This window comes from Mustela lutreola, chromosome 2 (genome assembly GCF_030435805.1).
Source record: "Mustela lutreola isolate mMusLut2 chromosome 2, mMusLut2.pri, whole genome shotgun sequence".
Taxonomy (NCBI): Eukaryota; Metazoa; Chordata; class Mammalia; order Carnivora; family Mustelidae; genus Mustela; species Mustela lutreola.
Genome location: NC_081291.1, coordinates 105957568 through 105973388, shown reverse-complemented (window position 1 = coordinate 105973388; position 15821 = coordinate 105957568). Strand labels below are relative to the sequence as shown.

The window sequence follows — 15821 nt, the reverse complement described above, 5'->3', positions numbered from 1 at the left end:
AGATTATTGAAGTTTTGGTAAGTGGTCTTTTCAAATAGTCTATTAATATTGTCTTTTTACTCATATTCTAAAGGAGTTCTAAGTGTTAATGTGGCATCTTGGAGCTTTTATTAACCTAGACAACTTCCTGCTGTTATACATGGAAAAATGCTATACATTTTTCTGGCTGGTCTCAGAATTAAGGGATTCTGAATTTGTCAGTCTTGGAATCTGTAGTCAGCCTCTTCTCAGAACTAGTGGAATCAAGATGTTGACCAATATACCAGAAGGCCCACATAATACTTGTGTTGGTACCAGCTTGATCAGATGCCAGTAGAGCAGTGTCTATTTTTTCCATGGCCTATGAGTTATGTGTACTTCAGTATTTTTTCCCTCACTTTCAGTTTGATAAAGAATTTTTTGAGCTATCTTCAATGCATTTTTTTAAAGATTTTATTTATTTATTTGAGAAAGAAGGAGCATGAGAGGGGAAGGGGCAGAGGGAGAAGCAGATTCCCTGCTGAGCAGGGAGACTGATGCAGGACTCAATCCCAGGACTCCAGGATCATGACCTAAGCCAAAGGCAATCGCTCACCCAGCTGAGCCACCCACACGCCCCTCTTCAGTGCATTTTTATTTTACATTTTTGAGCAGGTGAGCTGGTATTTTGAAAATAGGAGTTCCTTTCAATTTTTTTATCATTATAATTTTTATTATTGTTTTGTTTTTTTCTTCTAATTTCATTAAAACACGTATAAAATATTGTCCTAAATAGATCTGTTGATATACTTTTTTTCTAATTTACCTTTTCACTAGAATTTTCATTTGATTTGATCCTAGGCCTTCTGTCCATATCGTGTCATTTAATTTTTGTTCTGCTCATAAAATTAGTGTAGATCCATATAAAATGTGTAAAATCAGTCAGAGGCCTCTACATTTTTAGAATTAACAAGGGGACACAGAATTTTTTTTTTTTTTTTTTTACAGTTAAGACAGATCATAGTATTACTTTATCAAACCTCATTTTACACATGGTTTAAAGTGGACAAATTTGTAATATTAGAACAACTCTTTACCTTATATCTTTTTGAGATAGGATGTGAGCTGCAATGAAATTCAAACAATACCTTCCCAAATTGGTAATTTGGAGGCCTTGAGAGACCTTAATGTAAGAAGAAACCACTTAGTACGTTTGCCTGAAGGTAAGAAACTGAAATAATTGTTTTGTTATTTTTTGTTTTATTTTGAAGATCTCTCAGACTGATAGGTACAAGACAAAAATGTATACGAGTTATAGGCAACGTTGGAGATACAGTAGTTCAGCTACTTAATAGATTTTAAAGTTAGAGTCTTCAGTGAAAAACTCCAATAGCTATTAACCAGTGATTGTATTTTTAGATCGTGTCAGAATTAATTCATAATGCAAGGTAGGGTCCCTGAAAGTTTTAGTACTTGCAACTATTGGGAGAAATAGATCATGTTTTTGATTAGGAAATAGTTTAGTGTGATGAAAAATATTCCTGCAATTTGCACTGACTTAAAATAGACTTAACTTGAACTTAATCTTCCCTGGAAATGTTCAGATAGAGGCTAATTAATGGTTGTGGCTAGTTAATGAGGTGATGTGTAGAATGAATAATGAATGCAGTGAGAGACTGCACTGGGAGGCTGGTTCTCTTAGGCCTACTATAGGCTCTGGTATATGTATCTAAATGATAAAAATGATTAAACAAATTAAGAATAATTTATCAATCCTTCAAAATATGAATTCATGAAAGAAGCCATAAAAAGAAATGAAAAATGGGGAGAACTTGGATCAGAGTATATATTTCTTTAATTTTATTATGGAAAATTTCATATATAGATGAGAGCAATGAATAATCCAGCCAAAGTAGTGATCAGCTCCGGGAAACTTCATCTGTACTCCCATCCACTTTCCCTTACCTTTGTCCTTTAGAAGGTATATTCATGACTACGATGCTGTAGGTTCTTCTACAAAAATCGACTTGTGTAGTAAATAATGAAATAACTAATGAAACTTTTGCTTCACTGTGGAATCCAAATGTTAACACCAGTTTAATCCAGTATGATTTTTAGTTCTAACAAATTTTTAGTTCATACAAGTATGACTGACATTTTGGATGTCAAACTATCTCAGTAAGTGACCTTTTAGTCCACTTTTATACACTTAGTGCGGTCAGACTAGCCAAAATCCTGCATAACTTTCATCTTACTCACTTACTCAGTAACCTCTACACCTTTTATTTTTAGAGCCCTTCCTCATTTCCTCCTGGGTCTACTTTTACCCCCTCAGGAATATGAATGAAGGCCCCCAGCAGAACTGATCAACATCATGCCATAAGTCTCATAACCCAAAATTTCTATCCAAGATTACCCTTCTACTCAGGACCCACTTACGGTGATTGATCTTTAAAGGCATATTAATATAATAATATGGACTTACTACAAAATCAATTAATGAAAACATTGGGATTTTAGTGAAAATGAAAATTCAGAGTTTTAAATGACAGTTACAGTCTAATAGTTTTATCATCTAATTGATTTCTCTATCAAAATTTAAATATATGTTACAAGAAAATGGTGAGTCACACATATAATTTTAAATGGCTTTAAAGCTTATCTTGTAATCTCAGCATATTCAGCCAAACTGAGATGGGAAGAAAGCTTTATTCCAGTAGCTATATATGTTAGTGTGTGAGTTCATGTTCATTAATTGGTGGTTTGGTAGATAAGACGTATGTCTCATTGCCATTTTGATTTTAAATTTTAATTGTTATAAAGTAATATATTGCTCAGAAAGTCAAATAATATAAAAATATATATAATATAAAATAGTATAAAAATATATCATTCAGAAAGTTGAGTATAAAAAGCTCAAAATCAATAATGGCATTCTGCTGCCTCAACCATCTCCCTCCCCAGTTGTTGTTTTTTAAGATTTTATTTATTAGAGAGAGTGTGCTTGCACGTGCACATGGAGGAGGGGAAGAGAGAGAGAGAGAATCTCAAGCAGACTCCCTGCTGAGTATGGAGCTGCCACATGACTCGATCTCATGACCCTGAGATCATGACCTGAGCTGAAATCAAGAGTTGGACCTTTAACCAACTAAGCCACCAGGCACCCCTCCACTTCCCCAGTTTTAATGTCTGGAAGCATTTACCTTTTCTGCCTTTGACTATTTCCACTAGCATTTGCTGACATATTTCTAAATAGTGGGCTTTAACAGCTTTACTGGATTTATCAGTCTTGACATTTATTTATGTCAGCTCCTGTTATGGTAGATGACTTGATTTTTTTTTTTTTTAAGATTGTATTTATTTATTAGAGAGAGAGAATGCACAGAAGTAGGCAGGGCGGCAGGCTGAGGGAGAGAGACAATCAGGCTTCCTGCTAAGCAGGGAGCCTGATGCGGGGCTCAATACCAGGACCCTGGGATCATGACTTGAGCCATAGGCAGATGCTTAACTGACTGAGCCATCCAGGCGATCTGATAGATGATGGTTTAACTTTCTTACACACTATCACGATCATAGCTTTACTTCCCTCCTACTGTCTTCCCAGTGTAGTTTTATTACGACTTTTGATCAAAGTATTATTGTTTATGTTACTACAACTATATAAATGTTATTCCCTGCCAATTCAGTTGATATATTCTGATTTTTTTTCTTTTTTCTCTATCTTATTTTTGTTGCTGTTTTCATCTTTTTTTGTTTTGTTTTTGCTTAGTTTTTTTATGTGCCTATGGCTAACTCCTCCCTCCTTTTCTAGTGGAGAGACCACATTCATGTAATTTTTATTACACTATTGTAATTGTTCTATTTTATTATTAGTTATTGTTGTTAATTTCTAACCATGCCTAATTCATAAATTAAACTTTATCATGTATATGTATACAGGTATGTATGTATAGGAAAAATCATAGTATATATCAGATTTGGTACTATCTGCAGTTGCTGCATCGCTAGGGGTTTTGAAACATATCCCCCATAGATAAGAGGGGACTGACTACAGGCATTCAAGAGCGAAGGATGGGATGGGGTTGGGTAGGAAAGTGCTGAGGTCTCTGCACTACGTAGTCTTCCTCTTAAATCCTGTTTTCAACTGGCTGCTCATCCTGACTTTCCATTTTGCTTGAGATTCCTGAATTCAAAGGCTTTTGATTCAGTTTCACTAGAGAATAACTTATTGACCCCTGTGGTGATTGGAGAGGGGTTCTGCTTCATGAGTTGAGATTGGGAACTTAGGCATTTAACTTGTTCTTTGTACACACTATCATCTAATCCATTGGTTATGCCTACGTTTCTGTGGTATCAGGCCTCTGGTTTCTATAGTTCTGTGAGCGCTTTTCACTAGTATTCCCATCTGTGAGCAACTAGATTTCATTTTACAATATCAGCTCATTATTAAGAAAGGAGATAAATACATTAAATTTGTTATTATTTAACTAGAAGCTCCTGTAAAAATTGTCCAGTTTTGAAATATCATGAATTGTTCATTTCCTTCTTATCACCCTGCAGAGCTGGCAGAACTGCCATTGATACGATTAGACTTCTCCTGCAATAAAATTACAGCAGTCCCTGTTTGTTATCGGAACCTCAGGCACCTACAGATTATCACCCTAGATAACAATCCACTACAGTCTCCTCCTGCACAGGTAAACTCTAGTGGGTCTGAAGTATGTTGGAAACTTTTTCAACAAGGGGTGAATTTACAAATTGAAGTTCTATGCATTTATCTTTTTGTTGGAAATGAAATTCTTTTAAAATAAACTCACACACATATGTATTCTTTAGAAGCCCTGAATAAATGGGATGAAGGGCAGGTAATATTTCCAGAAGTGTTTCGGCTTTCATTAAATTGACTTACTTTTTTAGGCTGAAGGGTTCTTCTTGAAGTTTCTCGAATATAATTTGAGTTAATTCCTTTCTAGTAAAATTTGCATGTAGGCAAATGTAAACATGAGAGACACATAAAAATACTTGGTTTTCAGAATTAAAGATTATCAGTGCGTTTCTTCTGACCATTGTTTTTGTCCCTTTTTATTTCTAAAATCTTAAGTTCGTCGTTTAGTTAATTTGGTCATTTGTTTATCAGTGACAGATACGAGACTATTTAATAATAATTATAAGGTAATTTTACATATAGATTCCAGCCATCCCATGATCTGAAAAAATTTACCAGCCTGTATATTTTTGAATTTAATTTAATTTATTCTTTTATTACATTCAGTTAGCCAACATATAGTGCATTATTAGTTTTGATACAGTGTTCAGTGATTCATTCGTTGTATATAACACCCATTGCTCATCACAACACGTGCCAGCCTATATTTTTCACTGTAGCATTTGAACTCTATAGTTGATGATGGTCTTATTCAGACCTCTAGATGGCAGCTATAAAGCTTTATGAGTAACCTTCATTCCTATAGAAGGATCTCATAATCCTAAAGAATTTGTATTTTGACTTCCATCAACAGAAATAGAATTTTAATAATTAATCATTCTGCTTTTCTCTCTTACAGAGTAGGATTCAAAACATAATTGTGCATGATTGTTGAATTTCTAAAAGCAAAAGTTGCCAGTGTAATCTGTGGGGTACAATGCTTTAAATCCCTGACTATGCTTAACTAGTCAAGATGATAAGTTTATTTAGTATTCTCTCAGTGTTTATAATCATAAGTTACTTATTTTATATGTTACTGAAAATTTTTCTTGACCAGAAAACAAAAAATCTGTATTTATATCACTTAAACACATAGAATAACTAAAAATATGTTATAATGAGTATTTGATTTTTAATATCGCTGTATGTAGTTGATAGAAATGCCTGCTGTTTCTAATATATAATAAATAAAAAGCTGATTGTGATTGTTAACAGGGAACACCTACATTTCGGATGAGTAATAATTTGGTTGTGTGTGTATGTTACTTTTTTTAGATATGTATTAAAGGCAAAATTCACATATTTAAGTACCTGAACATACAGGCATGTAAGATTGCTCCAGATCTGCCAGATTATGATAGGAGACCCTTGGGTTTTGGCTCCTGGTGAGTATATTTTATTTTTTTTTTATTTAATGTAGTCCATCTTATAGGGAGTCAAACTGGACCCTTTAATCAGCCTGAATTTTTAACTAAAGAGAAATAACCTATTTTGAATGTTTGTATTAAGTAAACAGTCGATTACAGATATCTGACAAAGTGTTAGGGTTTCTCCACCTCATACCTGTTGATATTTTGGGCAAGATAACTGTTTTGGGAAGCTGGCCTGTACATCAGAAGATGTTTATTAGTATTCCTGGCTTCTGTAGCACCTTCCCAGTGTGACAAACAAAAATGACTCCAGACATTGCCAAATACCCGCTGAGGGGTCCCTACTTGAAAACCTACTTGAAGTCTCAGTGACTTGAATGCCAACCTTGGCTCTTTTTAAATTCTGTGTTAATTCTGTGACTTAAAACACGTCACTCAAACTTTTAGGGGTTCATTTTTTCTTTAGGGAGTGGAGAGGTTGGGTTTGATGACCATTAATGTCACTTCAGGATCTTTTAGTTGATGAATCCTTCAGCTATATAACACTTGAATTACAGGGTTATCTCTTTGGCATTCCCATCCATCTGGAACAATCTTAAGCAGCAGTAAATAAATTCAAAAGGCCTTTTAACAGACAAAATAGAAGTCTCAGTGAAGGTGCCATAATGCATATAGGCCTTATTCAAAAGAGAACCCTTCTGGCCTTCTCTTTGAATCTGTCACATTTTACGTAAGAGCACAGTCCTAATGAGCTTGCTTCTCAGTATCCTAGTCTAAAACAGATCAACAGATTTCTCTTTTGGTAGAGTTTCTAAAAGCAGACATATTAAAAGCACAAAAAATAATTTGCAAGGAAAAATAAAACTATAAAAAGCAGACACATATCAAAAAATTCAAGTTACTGGTTAACTCTGAGAGGAAGGAAGATTCAGTCTGAGAGACGCATAAGGGGGCTTTAAAGGTATTAATATCTCATAATGTTTTAAGAGCTATGCTTGTTTTATTCATTTTTTATCTGTATGACATATTTCATAATTTTAACAAGATGTTTAAAAGCAGTAACACTCAAAAAACAGTGCCTTGATGCCATTAGGCATATATGCAAAGAACCTTCCATATTTCAGTAATATTTTAAGTTATTGCCATGTTAGAGCATAGTACCATAATTGATGCTCATCATGTAAATGCTAAGGTATGTTAGATATATCATTTCCAATAAAGGGAAATGTGCATTACATTTAAATTTTAAATTTAGTTTAAATTTTTTTCATCAGAAATTGTTAGAATTAAATAAGTGCTTATGGTATAAAGGAGTAATTTCAAGCTGTCTGAAAATACAGAACCTTTTTTTTTTTTTTTTAAGATTTTATTTATTAGAGAAAAATGAGTGAGAAAATGAGCACAAGCTGGGGTGGGGGGGCAGGCAGAGGGAGAAACAGACTCCACTGAGCAGGGAGCCCAACACAGGGCTCCATCCTCGGACTCTGGGATCATGACCTGAGCCAAAGTCAGATGCGTAACTGACTGAGCCACCCAGGTGCCCCCAGAACCAAGAAAATTATGTATTACTCCAAAAGAACTTGACTTCTGCCCTTTGCCACAGACCATTTTCTTCACCACTGTATCCCTTAGTTCAGCTGAGTGTTTGGCACACACAGTAGATACTCAACAGGTATTTATTAAAGGAATAAACAGTGAGTTTGGTCACACAAATGTTATTTACCTCCTAACTTTCGTCTGCTTAAAAGTTATCAGAACAACTTTGTAATGACATTCTGGGGGTCTGTCTGTTAGATTGAAAAGTTTCATAGACAGAATGAAGGGTATTTAAAATACTAGTTCTAATCTGGTGGTTTAAGCATACAGTAATACAAGTTTTAGTGTATTCATACAAATACACAAGGAGAAATTAACCAATGTTATACATACCATAAAAGATTCCTACAAGAATATCTCAGTCCTAACACTTTTTTAACTCTGAAAAGACTAAAAGCAGGTATGTGATGTTTAAGGTTAAGAAATAAAAGGTTTTGACAGATGGTAGGGATTAGCTCTGGTATACTCTGTGCTAGTTCTAGGCTTCTGCTGGAGAATGGACTTCAACAGTGGAGAAGGGATCCAGACCATTATATTGCCAAGAATTTTTAAATTTTCTCTATTCATTATATCCTTTCCTTTCTACAAGTCTTTTTCCTCTTACCTTGGTAAATGGCTTATAATATAGAACTGTTGTCTTATTTGTTGAAAAAATTTTGTTTTTTTCTATTCAAATTTTTCATTAAATGTGTTCTAGTCCTCTGCTCTTGAAAAATGTACAGCAAATAAACATAGGGACACTTGGGTGGCTCAGTTGGTTAAGGGTCTGCCTTCAGCTCAGGTCCTGCATTGGGCTCCTTGCTCAGCATGGTCCCTGCTTCTCCCTCTGCCTGCTGTTCCTTTGCTTGTACTTTCTCTCTCTTGCTCTCTCTGTCAAATAAATAAATAAAATCTTTAAAAAAAAATGTAGCTTTTATTTTACATCTACACTAATTGACTTTTCCCCTTGGAGTTAATCATCTTTGTTAAGAAAATGTTTTCCTCTCCTGAAATAGGGGAGTAGGAACAGAAACTGCTACTGCGGCCTTTGAGATTTGAGTGTCAGTCATTTCATGAAGATTACTGGGGACATGTATGTGAGGGTATGTCCAAAGACTAAAGAGGAAGCCCTACCCTGTATTTGGATAATGAGCTTTGATTAAGGCCAGTGGTACTAATTGCAGAGCCTGTTTTTTTTTCTGTCATACTCTCCTTAGTCTTGAGAAGTAATTGGTCTTGGCCTAATTTTTTTTTAATATAGAAATTCTCATCACAATACTTGAAAAACATAAAACTTCTCAAAAAAGCCTGGCAAGAGACATGTGTATTTCCTAAGACAAAAAGAAGGCTTGAATCCGTGGAGAAGTATATCCTAAAAGGAAAGTCTAAATAGCATAAACATGTTGTATCTCTCCAGAGGAATTAGTAATTATAGATCTGATGTCTTTCAGTCCCTATAGTAATACCTCACCATGCTTACCAGATTAATCTGTATTCTGTATTTCCCATTTTTTTGGAGTTATGTTATATTATTTGTAATTGTTTCAAAATGTCCTAGATAATATTTTTATATATAATACAAATAAAACATTTCCTTCAACTCCTCATACAGTGGCAAATGGTATATTGTACCTTCATGTCTTTTTTACTGAGATACTGATTCATGAAATTGCACTACAGTTAGCAGTATCTTTATTCAAAATGCCACCATGGAGTGAGACTGTCTTTACTATTGGGCAGTTCATTTAACCTCTCTGGATTTCAGTTTCTTCAACATGATCTTTATTTACCCCAGTTATAACCTAACAGTAGTTATAGGATTGAATGACCTGTTTCTGAAAATGCTTGGCTGACCATAAAGTCCTATGTAAATATTAGGCATTATAGTTTCTAGCTATCCATGGTGATCTAGAACCAGTTTAGTCCTAAGAGTCCTGTCTTGGCTAAAGAGAATTTTTCTTAATCCTGTAGCTCTTGAGGTGTTCAGTGCAAATTAGGTGGTACTTTCTTTCATTTCTTACATGTAACTTCCTAATTACTTTTGCATAATAAATAAAGTACAACCAGTCTTCCTTATTTTATAAAGGTCACAAATGTTTTATTTATTTCTAGATATGTTTCTAACTCCTTTAGCAAGTTGCACTTTTGTGGTAACTTTTAAGTTTTACACCGTGGCATATGTATTTTTCAGTAGTCATCTATAGTGACCTATGCTTTTTTGCTGACTAGCTATATATTACAGACTAAATATATTCATGTACGGTAGTGTGGCAGGGAAGCAAATCTGAGGAAAGACTAAGCCACTAGTAAGAAAAGCCCTGCTTCTGCAATCTGAGTAACAGAATTAATTCTCTCCAGCAAGCTCGAGCTTGTGAAAGCAATGATCATCCTTTACTCATATTTGTATTCTTAGCATCTAGAATACTGTGTGACATTTGGTAAATGTTTGGTGAACTAAACCCCAATGAAGCAGATATAGTGACGTGTTGTAACAGCAAATGCTCTCTTTAGGGTACATTTTTTATAGAAACAATAATAATGAGTTTTATTTAGTCCTTTGTAATAGTATTTGTGGAAATCCGTAGCCTGTATTTTCTCAGTCTTTATAGAAAATCCGTGAGGTAGGTGTTATTAATCTTTTTTTTGTTCCTTTAACTTACGAGGAAACAAGTTGAGAGAAGTTAAGCAAGTTAATTGACGTCACAAAGCTAGTAAATGATGGTGCCATGTCATCGGTCCAGATCTGTTAAACCATGAAAATAGCCATGTTTTATGCTCCTCACTGTACTCTACTGACTGACTCGCAGTGCAAGTTCCTGCTACAGAAAAGGCATTTACACATCTGAGTCCATGTTATGCTAGGTAGTTTATTAAGGAGTTTGGACTTTCAGATAGGGCATAGCTGGAGCCTGGCTGGCAGAACTCTGCCAGGCTTCCTGAGGGCCACATTTATTCATTGGGTGACCATCTGTCCTGATTTGCTTGTGACTAAGGGTTTTTCTGGGACACAGGACTTCAAGTTCTAAAACCAAGAAAACCCTGAGCAAATCCAGGGGTTTGTAAACCTGCATATCCCATTTTAATCTTATCAGTTTAAACTCTGAACAAGAGTATGTGGAGAAGCTAAAAGTAACAAATAAAGGAGATAAATGAAATGATAGCTAATGCAGAGATTCTATTAATTCTGTTTATGTTACCCACTTGAAAAATACTGCAGTAAATTTAGGCTTATCTCAGTCAGCCACTTGATAGAATAATTGTTATATAGAACAGTGCCCTCTAGAAACTGGAAAACCTTTACTTGAAGAAATACATAATATTTTAAAATACTTTTCAGTAAATCTTGAAATATACATACATCTTTTTTTTTTTTAATATTTTTATTTATTTATTTGACAGACAGAGATCACAAGTAGGCAGAGAGGCAGGCAGAGAGAAGAGGAAGCAGGCTCCCTGCTGAGTAGAGAGCCTGATGCAGGCCTCGATCCCAGGACCCTGAGATCATGACCTGAGCCGAAGGCAGAGGCTTTAACCCACTGAGCCACCCAGGCGCCCTTGAAATATACATACATCTTTTCGCAGCTGCAGAATTTTAAGTGTGGCTTAATGTATAATTTCATTAGAAAGCTTTTAAAATTGGGTACCTCGGCCTGCCTTTGCTGTGATAAAACATATATAGTACCTATGTGTAAGATCTGGACTCTAAAATAAGCATAAAAGCAGACCTATCACATAGACACTAGAAATAAGACATTTTACTTCACTACTAACAATTAGGAAATATAGATGAAGGGCAAATGGATATTCATTGTATTGCTCTCCTAACTCTTGTATAGATACGAATTTTTCCAAAGTAAAAAGTAGGGAGAAATTAACTACTTTCTTTTAGAAAAGTAAATTTTTGTTTGTTTATTTTTAAGTAATCTCTACATCCAACATGGGACTCAGACTCATGACCCTGAGATCAAGAGTCACATGTTCTTCCAACTGAGCCATCCAGACACTGCTAGAAAAATAATTTTAGAATTCTGCTAAGAGACTTTCTTTTGCTAAATTATCTCAATGGGGGAAGGTAGAAAAATGAGGAAGATAACCAGAAGGTACCTGTATTTTTGCATCTTCATAATCAGAGCATATTTAGTACATTGGACAAATAGATGTATATATTAATTACTACATTAAAAATAGAATCTTTATCCGTAAAGTGATGTTACAAAGACTGTCTTTTGTTCACATAGGGTTTTTGTTTGTTTTGTTTTGTTTTTAGTTGACATAAAGCTTTCATTTATATAAAGGCATGTGAGTAGAAATGGTTAACCTCCTTTTAAAAAAATTAAAGTTACATGCATGAACTATGTAAGAATATGCAGAATACAAAATTCAGTACCAGAAGAACATAATTTTAAATTTGTACTTTTGAAAGTTGCTTTTTTAACCCCATGCTTATAAAATAAAATGCTAATAGACCATTTTTTAAAAATAAGCCTGTTGTGTTTTAAATTTCTAATTCATCTAACTTTTAAAAGTATGTTTAAGAATAAGCAAAAACTACAGCTATAAAACTTTTCAAAGAAAGTATAAAAGAATATCATTGTGACATGGGATAGGCAGTGATTTCTGAGGATACAGAAAGCAATAACCATTAAAAAAAATGATAAATTAGAGTTCAGCAAAATGAAAAGTGTATCCTCATGAAAAGAAAATACTAAGAAAATGAGTACACAAACCACAAACTGGGAGATAATCTTGCAATATATGTATATGACACATACATATGACAGAGGACTTATATCCAAACTATAAAGGGTCTCTGCAACTTAATGCTAAAAAGACAAACAACCCAATTAAAAATTGGACAAAAGACTTGATTAGATATTTAACAAAGATATACAAATGACTAATAAGCACCCAGAAAAGTGCTCAGTATCATTAATCATCATCGAAATGTAAATTAAGGCACAAGACTTTATTACACTCCTACTAGAATGACTAAAAACTGACAACACCAGATGTTTAGTGGGGGTGTGGAGCAATGAGTGCTCTCATACACTGCTTGCAAAATTATAAAATGGGACATCCCCTTTGACAAAAGAATTTGGAAGATTTTTAAACAGCTTTATTGAGATATAATGTACAAATCATAACATTTATCTATTAAGTGTGCAGTTAGTGAATTTTGGTAAATGATGCTGTCATGAGACTACCAACACAACAAGACAGATACCATTTCCATCATCTGTGGGCCCCTTTACAGTAGATAAGTCCTTTCCCCTTCACTCAGCCCAGGCAGCTACTGATCTGCTCTCAGTCAGTACAGGTTTACTTTTTTAGAGTTTCATATAAATGAAATCAAACATTATGTAGTGTTTTGTGGCTGGCTTTTTAGCAGACTATTTTTGAGATTACTGGTATATTTAGAAATGGGCAAAAGAATGGACCTTTCACAAAAAGAAGATAAATGAATGGCCAACACCCACACAAAATGAGCCTCAATATCTTCAGTCATCAGAAAAATACTAATTAAAACAACAGTGAGATAACACTTTTCGCTCACCAGAAGAGCTGAGATGAAAGACTGACAACACAAGTGTTGGCAGCTGGAACTCAGATGCATTGCTGGTGTGAGTGCAAAATGGTACAGCTACTTTCAAAAGCAGATTGGGAGGTTTTTTTGTTTTTGTTTTTAAGTGATGCCTACACTTAAATAATTTATCCATTCTACTTGAAGGTATTAAAACCATCAAGAATTTCACTGACAGAGTGCTAAACAAAAACAGCCAGATTAGAAAAAAATTATATATGATTCTATTTTTTGAGTTCCAGAATAAGCAAAACTAATTGTATTACTTTTTCATTGCTGCCATAACAAATTACCACAAACTAAGATTTTTAAACGCAAATTTATTATCTTATGGTTTTGTTAGGTCACAAGTCTAAGTCTTGGTCTCATTGGGCTAAAATCAAGATGCTGGCAGAGCTTTGTTCTTTTCTGTAGGCTCTGACTATAGGATACATTTCCTTGCATTTTTCAGCTACTAGAGAGAAGCTGTCCACATTCCTTGTCTCTTAACCAGAAGTCATCTTCAAGCCATCATTTTCCTCTTCCACTTTTAAGGACCCTTTTGATTACATTATGTCCATTCAGATAATTTAGAATAATCGCCCTATTTTAAGATCACTGACTAGCAGTCTTATTTTTACTTTCAACCTTAGTTCCCCTTTGCCATGTAAAGAAACATATTTATAGGTTCCAGGAGTTAGATCTTAGACATCTTTGGGGATTGTTACTTTGCCTTTCATCCTAATTTAATGTGAAAAAATTAGAAGAATGGTTATCTCTTAAGAGCACACTATAGCATGATGAGGGGAACTGACTGTGAAAAGGGATGTGTGGGGATTTTCAAGCAAAGTAGAAATGTCCTACATCATGAGAGAAGTGTATATTACAAAGATGAATTAATTTATCAAGTATGTAGCTAAGGTGTATACATTTCAGTGGATATGAATTTTATCTTTAAAAAGCACTATTGAGGGGTGCCTAGGTGGTTTAGTCAGTTAAGTGTCTGACTCTTGATTTCAGCTCAAGTCACAATCTCAGGGTCATGAGATTGAGCCTTGTGTCAGATTCCATGCTGGGTGTGGAGTCTGCTTAAAATTCTCCCTCTCTCCCTCCCTCCCTCTGCCCTTCCCCACTCATTCTCTCTCTCTCTTTTTTTTTTTTTTTTTTTAAGATTTTATTTATTTATTTGACAGGCAGAGATCACAAGTAGGCAGAGAGGCAGGCAGAGAGAGAGGAAGAAGCAGGCTCCCTGCTGAGCAGAGAGCCCGATGTGGGGCTCGATCCCAGGACCCCGGGATCATGACCTGAGCCGAAGGCAGAGGCTTTAACCCACTGAGCCACCCAGGCGCCCCTCATTCTCTCTCTCTTAAAAAAATAAATAAATAAAAGGAATTGAGGGGGGCACTTGGGTGGTCAGTTGGTTAAGTGTCTGACTCTTGATTTCAGCTCAGGTCTCTGTCTCAGGGCAGTGAGCTCAAGCCCTGCATTGGGGGACATGGTAAATGGGTTAGAAGCATAGATGAAACAAGAATGGCCCTGTTGACATTTTTGAAAACTGAATGAATGCTGTTATATTAGTATACTGGTATACATTATACTGTTTATTTTAGTTTGGAATTTTTAATATTAAGTCAAAAGAATGCCCATTTAATTCTAAATGAATTAAATCAGTAAATGCCATGGTAATGTTTATTAGTAAAATTGCATTTAATTTATTTTAAATGTTAATTTTAAAACCTCAAACTACCCAGTAACAACTAGAGTCTCTCTTTGGCAGCCATGAAGAACTGTACTCAGGTCGCCCTTATGGAGCCCTTGATTCAGGTTTCAATAGTGTGGACAGTGGTGATAAGAGATGGTCAGGGAATGAAGTAAGTTGTTTCTTTTATTCTGCGTGTTGTAACACCTGATTAAGAGACAATAAAATGATGAAAATGAAAAGTATCTTAATTGGATTCAGTTTCTCATTACATAAAATATGGAAAACCCAAGGAAGATGTAAAACCACAGAGTACTGCCATCCAGAAATGATGCTCTGTTTCTTTGCCATCTTTTTACCATGCGTTTTACATGTTTGTTACCTTACTGTCTTGTATAAATAGTTTAATATCCTAGAAAGCCAAATGGGAATTGAGCCAATTATAACTGAAGCCTTAAGTTTGTAGAGCTGGGTGACCTTGAGCAGAGGTTGCAGAAGGGGGTGCTGCAAGGTGACAGGATAGGACTATAGGCTGATGGGTAGTAGGACAGGAACCTTGGTGAAGACTTTTAACATGATCAAGATAAATAATTGTCCTAATTAATTATATCTTTTTTCTCTTGTGTTTAGTTATTGTTATGCTTTCTATCTTTTTTTGCTCTCAGTTGGGTTAAATGATGAAATAAGCTTTTATTAGCAAGACTGATAACCTCCCATTTGTAGCATTATTTCATTCATTCCAAAGCAAATGAACTTCAGACCACAGCCCATTTGTAATTTGGAATTGCTTGTGTATGTACCAGGAGATGTGTTCATAATCATATCTGTATCCATGCAGATACATATATGTAGATAGTTTAAATTCATGTTTATTTGTAAAGTGATGTATAACCCTCCATCACTTTTTTTAAATTACGTAAAATAAATATACATAACATAAAATATACCATTTTA

At 34.8% G+C, this 15821-nt stretch overlaps 1 protein-coding gene across 9 annotated transcripts in view; it reads left to right on the top strand.

Moving 5' to 3' along the window:
• The window catches only part of LRCH3 (leucine rich repeats and calponin homology domain containing 3), a 118503-nt gene that overhangs the window by 53577 nt on the left and 49105 nt on the right, over positions 1 to 15821 (top strand). For all 9 annotated transcript variants that reach the window (XM_059162965.1, XM_059162968.1, XM_059162962.1 and 6 more), the window contains exons 4-7: positions 1076 to 1181; positions 4519 to 4655; positions 5939 to 6048; positions 14946 to 15039. In XM_059162965.1, the coding sequence (XP_059018948.1) occupies positions 1076 to 1181; positions 4519 to 4655; positions 5939 to 6048; positions 14946 to 15039 (447 nt within the window). The remainder of the gene's footprint in view (positions 1 to 1075; positions 1182 to 4518; positions 4656 to 5938; positions 6049 to 14945; positions 15040 to 15821) is intronic.